The sequence below is a fragment of the Echiichthys vipera genome (assembly GCF_963691815.1).
Source record: "Echiichthys vipera genome assembly, chromosome: 4".
In the NCBI taxonomy this organism is placed as follows: Eukaryota; Metazoa; Chordata; class Actinopteri; order Perciformes; family Trachinidae; genus Echiichthys; species Echiichthys vipera.
The window spans coordinates 19,879,075-19,890,014 of record NC_139829.1 but is presented as its reverse complement, the minus strand read 5'-3'; the positions used below and the strand labels follow the sequence as shown (position 1 = coordinate 19,890,014).

The window sequence follows — 10,940 nt, the reverse complement described above, 5'->3', positions numbered from 1 at the left end:
TGTGTGTGTGTGTGTGTGTGTGTGTGTGTGTGTGTGTGTGTGTGTGTGTGTGTGTGTGTGTGTGTGTGTGTGTGTGTGTGTGTTTGTGAAAACATTTCCTGTGTAATTCTGATTCTGCACACATGTAAACACAATTTGCCATGTAAGAACTGAAAAAAATATCAATCAGTGACTTTTTTCTTATTTATTTTATTTGGAGCACAAAATATAATTACAACTTGAGATATACAAATCACATTTGCACCATTTTTTGTACCGTTTCAAAGAAGGATGGCTTCAAAAAACATAATATTAAATTGCTAATATTTTTTTTAAATAAATAAACTTAACCAAACTCTAAAAACAAATTTGCAAATGTCATCTACTCCTTGTGTTCTGTGTTTTCACGTCCTGAGAATGAAGTTTGTGTTGTGATGACAGAAATAAATGAGCAAGAACAGCATGATATGGGTTCATGAACACCTAATACACCCCATGTTTTTCAATTGAGCAGTTTGTGCTTTTATTTACTGTACTGCATAGTGACTGGAGACCTTCACAGGGTTGAGACGTTTAAAATAAAACTGTAAAATGTGTAAGTTATAGTAATATAAATTCAAATTTGCAATGTGGAATGAAATAATATCCGGGCATTGGCGTGAAAAAACATGCATTATAAGTGAAATGAAAAAGGATGAGGCTAGCTAACATTATTCCTCTTACACAAGGACAATAACCTTTTTCCATTAAGATTTTGTTTTGAAAGAACCTGAAAACTGGGGATGTTTTATTCCAAAAAAGTGTTGGTTGTTTTTTTTCTCTCCACAACAAAACCCATTCCTTATGATCATTTAGCAAATTAATTAGCAATTGTTGAGTTAACGTCATTTCAGTAACAGTTGGAAAAGGACCACTTTATAAAAACACGTTTATATTATTCCCTAAACTACCTATAATAAGTTAAATTGCTTGTTCTTAAATAAATCAATATATGAATTCCTTTAGTAATAACCCTTGAGACAAAGAGTTCTCCCTTGTAAAACCGTAGCGATCAGAACAAAAAATAAAGGGTCTATTTTTCTGGAATGTAAATCGTCTTCAAAAAGTCTACTACAAAAAAACTTCTCTCTAACTCACAGACAGTGTACACACATGCCATTAAGGGTGTCCACACAGACATATAGCACCTTGCAACATTATATCAAAGATGTCCGTCAGTGTTCTCGCAGCGTGGCCCGTATACGTGTCTGGCCCTGGTGACTGGAAGAATCCGATGCTGCATGTGACAGCAGGCCAGAGGTAAATACCGTTGCTTTTGAAGCTTGAGTTTTCATTTTGTTTCCTTTCAAAATGCAGACGCTTCGTGACACACACACACACACACATAGAGCGATACATGGTCCAGTCCGGTGCTGTTAAATGGGCTTTGTCTGTCTGTTATTGTGGTTGAAATAATGTGCTCTGCCTCTGGAGTAGATGGCTGGTCTTTGGACATTTTTGTATCCCGTCATGTTCATCCACCTGGATGAAAAACGGACTAAGAATGGCGGGAGGAGGAGGGAGAGTTATACATGGTCGCTAGTAATCAACTTTCCATTCTCCATTCCCTCTTAATGCCAAAAGAGGGGCTAAGTGAAGCAGTGGTCTGGGGTAGATTGGGGCGGGTGCTTTGCTACATCGGGGGAACAACCAGGCCCGTCATCGCTGGAGAGAAAAAAATATACAAAATCTATGATTCTAATCAACCAGGCCTTGCATTATTGTACATCCAGCAACTTTTTTTTCTGTCTTGTTCAGTCAAAGCTTTCGAGTGGTTAGTAAAGGGGTTAGACTGCATTCGTGAGTTCAGACAGGGGGGTCAGATAGTGAGTCGGATGGCTACCTCTGAAGCTGTTCCCCCCTGATGCGGGGCAGGCAGGAGAGGGAGAGCCCTGGGGCCTGAGGACGGGAGCAAAAGCACTCTTCTGTTTAGCAGCAGACGGGAAGGAGGAGAAAGGCAAGAGAGATGATGAGGAGCTGGAGCTTCCTGGTATAGTGGGGCTGGAGGGCATTACTGTGGAAAAGAGAGCAACAATCAGTCTCAGGTCAGAATATCACAGTGGACTACCTCAGAAATGTATAGATCATTACAAGGTCTTACTGTAGGGAGAGCCTGTGGGGGAGGCACTGCTGAAACCAGGAGAGCCAGGTACTCCTAGACTGGTCATGGGAACTGTCCCATAGCCTCCGGTCATCCCTCCGCTGCCCCCGTAGCTAGACTGCTGAGGGGTGGAGGCTGATGGGTAACCCCTTGGGGACAAACTGCTGGAATTTCGAATGTAACCTGGAAGGAAAATAAAAAAAGGTTGGGTCAGCTCTGAGCTTCATTAGCAGGGAAAAAACACAAGTGGTAAATGATTTCTGTCTGCTCACCTTGGCTGCTTTGTCCATGCTCCCCGATGCTGACGCCTAACTGAGAAGGATAGGAGCCCAGGCCCATGACACTGCCATGGGCTGGTGAGCTGGGCAGCGCCTGCAGCTGACTGTGAGGACGGGGAACACTGTAGAGCGCCTCGGCGATGTCGGCCGCACGTTTCAGCAGCATGTCCTAGAGGAGATACAATGACACTGGAATTAGCAATGGCTTGCAGTGTCACGCATACAGAAAGAGGCCAGGTGATGGACATTTTAGGCTGTCAAGTAATTTCCTGTGTAGACCCAACCTGACAGGAAACAGGTGAGCTTTAAAAATCCCTAAAGCTGAGTATGTCTGAGTATGTGTCCAATTAGTCCACGCCTGCTTTTTGGCAGCTGAGTAACATCTTAAATGTTGAAGCTTCCTGACGCACAAACACTGAAACTGAAGCAGAAACATCTGCTCGGAACTGTATCATGCTGAGAAGAATTACCTATCTCAAGCAGGTTTCAAATCACTGCAAGGCAATTACTGAAATTAATGGAAAACCACTAGGAAGCCAGTTTATTAATTAATGGTATGCTTTGGAAGATGGTCACCAATAATATAGAGTGCACACAGTTAATATTTAATGTGCTAAAACATGCAAAATCCCTGGTGTAGTCTTTTAAATATCTGTATGTTTTACACTAAAATGTAATTTCATAGTATTTGGGATATTGTATCAAAGATGCTGTTGTTTACCTGATTACTGTGTGGATTTCCATACAGGGCCTCGACAAGATCTGCTGCTCTCTTCAGAAGGATCTCCTGCAAATAACAGAATTTATTGCATTAATATATTGATACCAGTGTGGCATGCACACTTCCTTGAGCATGATTATATTTCAGAATTCATTTAGGAGTCTCTGACCTTGGCTAGTTTCTCTGGGTCACCGGGATGTCGAGGGACGACCTTCTGGAGGCGCTGGAAACCGTAGTCTATAGTTGGCTCATTTAGGGCTGAAAGAAACATATATTGCAAATCAAATTGAGTAATGTTTAACTAAAATCTCATGTTAAATGACCTGGAGCTGTTGAAAACCTGTGTGCCATTGTGAAGTCTGAACAAAACACACAATGTGTTGTCTTAATACCTGTGTAGATGAAGCGTCCAGGTGCTCCCTTACAGAACTGTTTGGATTTATACGACAGTGTGACCTCCACGACCCCGGGGATGTGTCGAGGAGGTGTCTGGACACGGATGGCGTGCGGCGTGATCAGCTGAGGAACAGGATGGAAATCGTGTCACAAAAGAGCAACAAATGCCCCCCCCCCTCTCCGTGCCTTGTAAATATTTAGGCTAACAGTACTGTGGAAAGACTAATTTGTGTATACTGCCCATTACTCATCTAAATAATGAGACAAGCCACATGCTATATATATCATTTCAAAATACGCTTCAGACTGTATCATCATTAGTGAGATGTTTTGGAGACAATTCCTACCTCACTCCACACGAGCATGCTACCAAACACCACCTGCAGCCCGTCAAAGAAGTTCTCCCCGATGACGATGACCATCGCCCCGCCGGTGGTCCAGCCCTCACTGGGGCTGATGGCTTTGATACACGGGGTGGCTGGACAGAAGAGCAAAGCAAGAGTTACTCGATGTGGGATGTACACCAATTGAAAGAAGAGTGGATAGAGCATGCTTCTGTTTCAAGTGTTGAAAGTACTCTTTTGTTCAGACTTCTGGCCAAAGCTAAAAAGGGAAGTTAAGAGCTAACATTATTTCAAGGCTATTTAATTATCAATGTTGCTTTTTTCCCCCCATGTAAAACACCGCAGACTGCACGAAGAACAGGGTGTTCAGGTCAAAAATCACATGACCTGCAATCATACATTCAGTACAGTATTCATAAAACACAGACAGGCACAGTGGTGTAAAACTATTCAGAACATTTACTTTAGTAAAAGTAGCATTACAACAGTGTAAAAATAGTGAGTCTTGCATTGAAAACTATTCAGAACATTTACTTTAGTAAAAGTAGCATTACAACAGTGTAAAAATAGTGAGTCTTGCATTGAAATCTGACTGGTATGATGTGTAACATTTTTGCATTAAAATGTCTAAAAACGACTAAACCTACGTTAGATGTGTTTTGCTGAATAGTTCTTAGATTATCCTAAATGTATCCAACAATGGTCAAAGCCAGAGAAATCTGTAATTTTATTCCAGATAACATTTCATTTCATTTGGCGCCATATCCCCTTTAACATCCGAGGAAATGCAGGAAAAAAAACGCCATTCTATATCATACAGTGTCACAAAAGTATAGAATTATAGTATGCTGTATACTAATACTACTAATAATACAGCATTTTTACTGCCAAACATTACCTTTTTTTTTACATGCCAATTTGCAACACCGTGATCCAGTACTGACCTCATTTATTGATATGATATTGACCACTTATAACAGCACAGGGTTACCCCATGACTGAATTTGCCACATCACGTTGGCTACAGTTTGTTTATGGGCAGTCAACGTATCTTATGGTAGGTCAGAAAGTTATTCATTTGATCGAAATGGCTTAACATGAATAAACATGAATAATCATAACATGAATAAAACTTCACAAACGTCACATACACTGGCAAAGACGGTTATTTAACAATGAAGACTCCAACTCCCATGATCCCACGCTACTCATGTCATCGCCAATGTCTGTCTTTTGTTGTTGCTTTGACTGAAAGACCCCTAACAGCAAAAATTACATACCGTGCCTTTAAGTACAATCACGGATGTATTATGAGCAAGATGTACTAAAAGTAAAGGCACTACATGCATGAAATGGGAGTGAAAGTTGTGTTATTATTAGGTTATGATTATTGATAAATACATGTGTAAGTAGTATTTTAATGTTGAAGCTGTGCAGATATTTTCAACTGATTTATACACTGGGTAGTTGTTCTGAAGTCCAACATATGTTTTATAAGTAAAGTAGTAATGAACAAAGTAACTTGTTACTACACCTGTAGTAAAAATAGTATATCTCACTATAAAATTAATTATAAAATAGCGTAATTAAATTCTCTCAGTAAATTCTCTCAGTTTCAGGACACAAGCAAATACAATGTGTGTTTCTGGGTTTGAAGATAAACTTGAACAACTGTTTTGTTTGTAATGCTTAAAGATAGTGATTTAAGATAAGATTTTATTATCATCGCAGCTTTAAGTGACGACAAGTATTTAATTAATGCATTAATTAGCTCAGTTAATGACCTCTGTAGCACCACTGGTTGCATTTGATATATCATGGCGATTATAAATGGACATTAAGCAACTCAAGTACCTGCTGTGACAATACACACTATGTTTCTGAGTGTGAATGATGAAGTAGACGTGTAGTAAAGCAAACAAAAAAAGATAAATGGGGTGTGATATTGTCGTGTTCTAGTGTCTCACCATATTCCATACTGTTCTCGACAGACTCGCCTGGCTCCAGTCTGCGGGCCCTGCGACCGTGTTTTGAGTTGTTGTGGACGAACATGTTGTCGGACACGGCTAGGACGTGGCCGTCTACACACACAGTGCTGGACAAGACCACCTGAAAGAAAAGGGGGGGATGATACATGAGTGTGTGTGCACAACTTGGACAGCACGCTGCGAATCACAGTCTCCGGTTACAACAGCAAAATCCCAGAGCATCAATTTGTTACAGGTGATAGTAATATTTCTCAATAGATAATGTGGCATCCCTGGGATATTCATAATATGTCTGCATTCTGGTGAAGACACTGCTCATACACCCCTCCACTCCTCCATCAGGTCTCCATATGGCCTCTCCACTGCCTCTTGCCTAACTTTTTTATTCATACAGCATGCAGCAGGCTCAACGCTATCTCCTCCTGATTCTTCAATGACACCTAACATATGGACCAGATCTCCCATTTTTGCCGGCCGTTAAAGCAGTGGATGATATATAGTGGCCCTAATTTGATTTTCTGGACGCAGCATGTGTGTGTCCCTTCCCACATCTGCCTTGCATGGATGACACACATATAATTAATGAGAGGATACTTGTAGGTTTTTCCCTTTGGATATTTATGAGTGTTGATACTATTTCTGAAAGGGATAATGAGTTTGTGAGTGTGTGTTTAAGAGCATGTTTTGAGGGTATGAGTCAGTGAGAAATAGTCACTTTTAATTAAAAAGTCAACTATTCATAATGAAGTTTTTTACAAAAATCCGACAGCAAAGATAAAACTTTTTACTCCCTTCGAAATAAACACGTGGCAGTAATTTTGCAGGTGAAGGAACGTAAGAAAGAAAAGGAGAAAAAGCACATGTGCTATAGACGGTGGGAAGGGAGAGGAACCTAAAGGAAAATAACTGTAAATTATCGATCAAGCAGCAGACTCCTGTCCAGCTCTGATCACCTTTTAACCCAGAGATGTGAGCGCCCGTATGCTCATAACTTCACAGCATGTGTCACATCGCAGGAGTTAAAGCAAACACTGTGGAAGACAGAGGGAGCACGGAGAAGGGGAAGGAACAGAGGCTTTGCTGGGAGAAGGAGAATGCCAGACAGGGGCCGCTGGTGCTGAAAGACGGCAGAGGAAGTAGGGCGGGAGTGTCCCCTGTGACCACTTCCTGGGTCACGGAACATGACCCCCTCCATCTGGAGCCAATCACTCAATTCTTGACAACTTCCTGAAACACCTCAACCTATTTCCTGCACCCCAGTACCCCGACGACAGTCTCCCACATATCTAACTCCTTTTTTCGTTTGTCTTTCCGTCTCTCTGGCACCTTATTGATTTTTAACTTTCGCCTCCAACTCACTCCTCTACTGTATATCTTCCATTGAAAACTTTTTTCCAAACTCTAGTTAGAACTTATTCTATTAAAGGAGAACACCACCTAAAGTAAGAATTACAATATTTTATTTCCATGGCCTAGGAAAGTTCAGCCAATATTAGTGCACATGAGCTTTCTTGATCCCTGAATGAGCTTTATCTTGTTGTAGTTCTGTCAGTTGTGTAAAAGGAAATTTCCCCATATAGTCAGAACATTTCCCTGGGTGCCCAGATGTCATGTATAACATCTTTGTTAGTTCATTGTTCACAGACTGCTTTGAGTTTAAGCACTCTAGTTTTCGAATTTGGGATTTTGGACTGCCTTAGACCATAGGAATAACATGTTTGACATTTGACAATGGCCGTAATTCTCTTTTAGGAACGGAGAGGCATGAAGAGGGTGTTTTACATGACTATAAAATTTCACATTTCATCCCTATAGTCAGTCACCTTCCCTCTCCCGACTCAAACACACGCATCTTTTGCATCTTTTCGTACCTGAAATCTCCTCATATCCCTCGGGTTTCCCGCAGTCTTCAGACAATTCTGGTTACATTTCAGGAAAAACTTCAAGAAAAACCTGCAAAGGTAAATAAGAGGACACGTTTGTACATCAGCAACTAAGAACTCACATGAAAGAATATATGATTATTTGCACCCTGCGACACACAGGCAGTGGCAGTCAAAGTAGACATTCATTATTTTTCAGAGACAGGTCTTGTGGATAGTGTGTGTGTGTGTGTGTGTGTGTGTGTGTGTGTGTGTGTGTGTGTGTGTGTGTGTGTGTGTGTGTGTGTGTGTGTGTGTGTGTGTGTGTGTGTGTGTGTGTGTGTGTGTGTGTGTGTGTGTGCATGCGTGTATCTATATGATTACAGCTCTGACATCAATCCCAGCTGTTTAGCTTAGTATTAAAGTCAATGTTATTACACTTTAAATCAAGTGATGAGAATTTGAAGCACAGTCCGGTGAAAAGCGCTGCTGTGTTTCAAAGTAAACTGGAGACAGTGATGTATGCCAGGGGACTCAGGGGACCGCAGTATCCCGCAATGCTGTATTTGAACCCCCACATGGGAATGGAGAGGGAATGAAGTAGAGACAACAATGGAGAAAGTGAAATGAGGAAGTGGAAAGAGGAAGACGGTGATACAGTAGAGGCACAGGCACTGGTATGGACATGAATTTTGTTTTCAAGTATACGTATGTGTCTCATTACGTATGTGAGTGCACTTTTGAGGGCTGTGGAGACCGAGAGAAGCTGAGGGAGAGAGCGGGGTGCTGATAGCCTCTGCTACACCAAAGCAAACCTGAGAGAAAGGTGGAATAAATAGGAGAGAGGGAGACTACGGAGAGAGACTCCAAATCCCAGGTGTACACAGTTCGGCAACACAGCCCGCTGCCATGGCAACGCAGCTCTGCCGCAATCCCAAAGTCCCCATGCTGAGAGGCAAAGACAGCAATGGGAAAGAGATGGCAACAACAAGAACACATTCCTTCACTGAAATACAGCGAGGAGGGAGATTTGGCAGGGTGAGACGCAGGAAAGTATATAAGGAGGGCAGGTGCACACAAATCTCACGGTGAAGAGTAATTAGATGTGTGTTAAATCAAAAGAGAATAAAAATGAGCCTGAGAGCGATGCAGTGTTGTGAAAGAATTTTGGCAACTGGCGAATGTAAAGCCCTCAAACCAGATGTCCACTTCGCTTTGCAGAGAACACACAACTCTGTCTTGCCAATGAAAAACTCATTCATTAATGTTCCAATTAAACCAACAACAACAACAGCGCTGAAGAAATATGCTGCAGAGAGAGGTTGCAGCGGTTTTGGGCTACACAGTTAGCTCTGATGCCACCCACACTGTGCTATCTGCAAATATAAGTCATCGTAATGGAGAGCGGTTGTTTGGAGAGGAACTTCATATTGGCCCCACAGCCCTGAACCCTCCCATCGAATACTAATCTCGCTCTCACTCTGTCAGCTTTTACTCGCTATTCTTCCATCACTCGCTCCAGCTTCCTCCCATGCGAACACGACCTGGCCTGAAACTAGCTCTCAGTTCCAACAGTGTGTCCAATATTTCGTGATTTGAGCTATTTCATTGGAGGACAATCAATATTGTTGTTGGCAGAGGACGGTTATAATTTATCAGTGAGAACTTGGACCTCCAACCTCAAAGCTGCGCTAGAACTCAGTTTCAGCTTGAAGCATGTAAAAGTGTACACTTGTGCCTCTCCCTTTACATGCCTTCCCTCATCAGGCTGACTTTTTCATACATCCTTATATGTGTTATATTGGACGCCATGACAGTATCGATTTAACATGATTTAAATATATAGTGTGCTATATTACTGAGGCAAGTAATACAGTTTGTTTCCTGCTTCTGAACCATAATCAAAAGTGAAGTATTTTACTACCTCCTTCGGGGGTTATGTTGTATGTAGGTTTTATCCTGGGCAATGATTCTTACATGATGGTTCATTTTTGAAAAGCTTTAGCTGTCATTTATAAGGAGGTAAATCAGCACTAGGACATGTCCATGGCCTGGCTGTGGTTTAGCCCCAATCGCTTCCTTGCCACTTGCTTGTCAGCCACTTAATGTTCATCTTACCAACAGTCATCATTCATTTGACTGACTGACATGATAAAACCTGCATTGATAGCGATACCCTAATTGAGAGGTTGTCAACATCCATCTCAGGCGTTGTGCTCTTTCTGAGGCTTCTTGACTTGTTTGTTGACTTCTTCACATCATCTCCTGCTTGTATGAAACCATATGCCTCGCACACACAGAAACACACATTCACATGCATGCATGCACACCCTAATACACCGGCACCCCCACCTTTACCCCCCCCCCTCCCAAAAACCCATTGAGTCAACTTTTCACCCCCCTCAGTTCGGACGCACACAGCTGCAAATGCTGAAATTAAAGCGAGACATTGACGCATATATTAGCATGCATTAGCCGCTTCCCCCTGCCCACTTAACATGCAAATCTCCCAGCCCCGTCGCCTCGCACCTTCTGCCACACATTCATTTGCTGAATTATAATTAGACTAATCTTGCATAATTAATAAGAAGTCGAGAACCCTCTGTTTTTTATCCCCTCCTCTATTGTGGTTGCAAAAGTTTAATATTGCTGTTGTTTGTTTTTGTTTTGGTAATGTAATACACCCACACACCTACCCATCCAGAGGGAAGAGATGAGGAGAACATGCAAAGAATCAGAGGTGATCTTCATGTCACAGGGATATTGCGGAGAAAGGCTGTTTTCAAAAAACACCACTAGCTTAAGCATATATATATTTAATGTGCGCCTTGTTCTTTACATTCACTGAATATCCTCGTCCATAAAGCAGGTGTAGGATGATGATTATGTTTGTTTTAAAAAAGAGTAATAGTGCAAATAAAGCTAATGGGAAACACGTTTCAATTTGTTGAGACTGTAGGTATTGATGATGAATAACTCCGTTTTTATTAAGCTGAACAGATTAATAAGAAGAAGCATTATTCAGAAAGGAGCATCAGATTCGGCCTACTTAAATATGAGACACCAAAACTTTAAAGACCAAACTCCTTGGGATTTTTGTTGCTCTTTATCGATGACAAATTTAAAAAGAAGTTATATTTCACAGACTTTACTGTAACCAGCAATGGAAACCAAGTTTTATCTTCCACGACATCTATCCTCCACAGACACACTTATGAGAGGAAAAACAAAC

At 41.5% G+C, this 10,940-nt stretch overlaps 1 protein-coding gene across 4 annotated transcripts in view; it reads right to left on the bottom strand.

Annotated features, from left to right (window-relative positions):
* Positions 1 to 1,337: 1,337 nt before the first annotated feature.
* Positions 1,338 to 10,940, bottom strand: part of ebf2 (EBF transcription factor 2) — a 30,637-nt gene continuing 21,034 nt past the window's right edge. For 2 of the 4 annotated variants that reach the window (XM_083911660.1, XM_083911661.1), the window contains exons 7-16: positions 7,718 to 7,799; positions 5,826 to 5,967; positions 3,862 to 3,992; positions 3,511 to 3,637; positions 3,288 to 3,376; positions 3,119 to 3,184; positions 2,392 to 2,566; positions 2,120 to 2,302; positions 1,862 to 2,032; positions 1,338 to 1,683 (exon numbers count right to left, since the gene is read on the bottom strand). In XM_083911660.1, the coding sequence (XP_083767786.1) occupies positions 1,652 to 1,683; positions 1,862 to 2,032; positions 2,120 to 2,302; positions 2,392 to 2,566; positions 3,119 to 3,184; positions 3,288 to 3,376; positions 3,511 to 3,637; positions 3,862 to 3,992; positions 5,826 to 5,967; positions 7,718 to 7,799 (1,198 nt within the window). In that variant the 3' untranslated portion in view covers positions 1,338 to 1,651. Of the gene's footprint in view, positions 1,684 to 1,734; positions 2,033 to 2,119; positions 2,303 to 2,391; positions 2,567 to 3,118; positions 3,185 to 3,287; positions 3,377 to 3,510; positions 3,638 to 3,861; positions 3,993 to 5,825; positions 5,968 to 7,717; positions 7,800 to 10,940 lie in introns of those variants that run through there. The other 2 variants (XM_083911658.1, XM_083911659.1) reach the window with 1 other exon arrangement.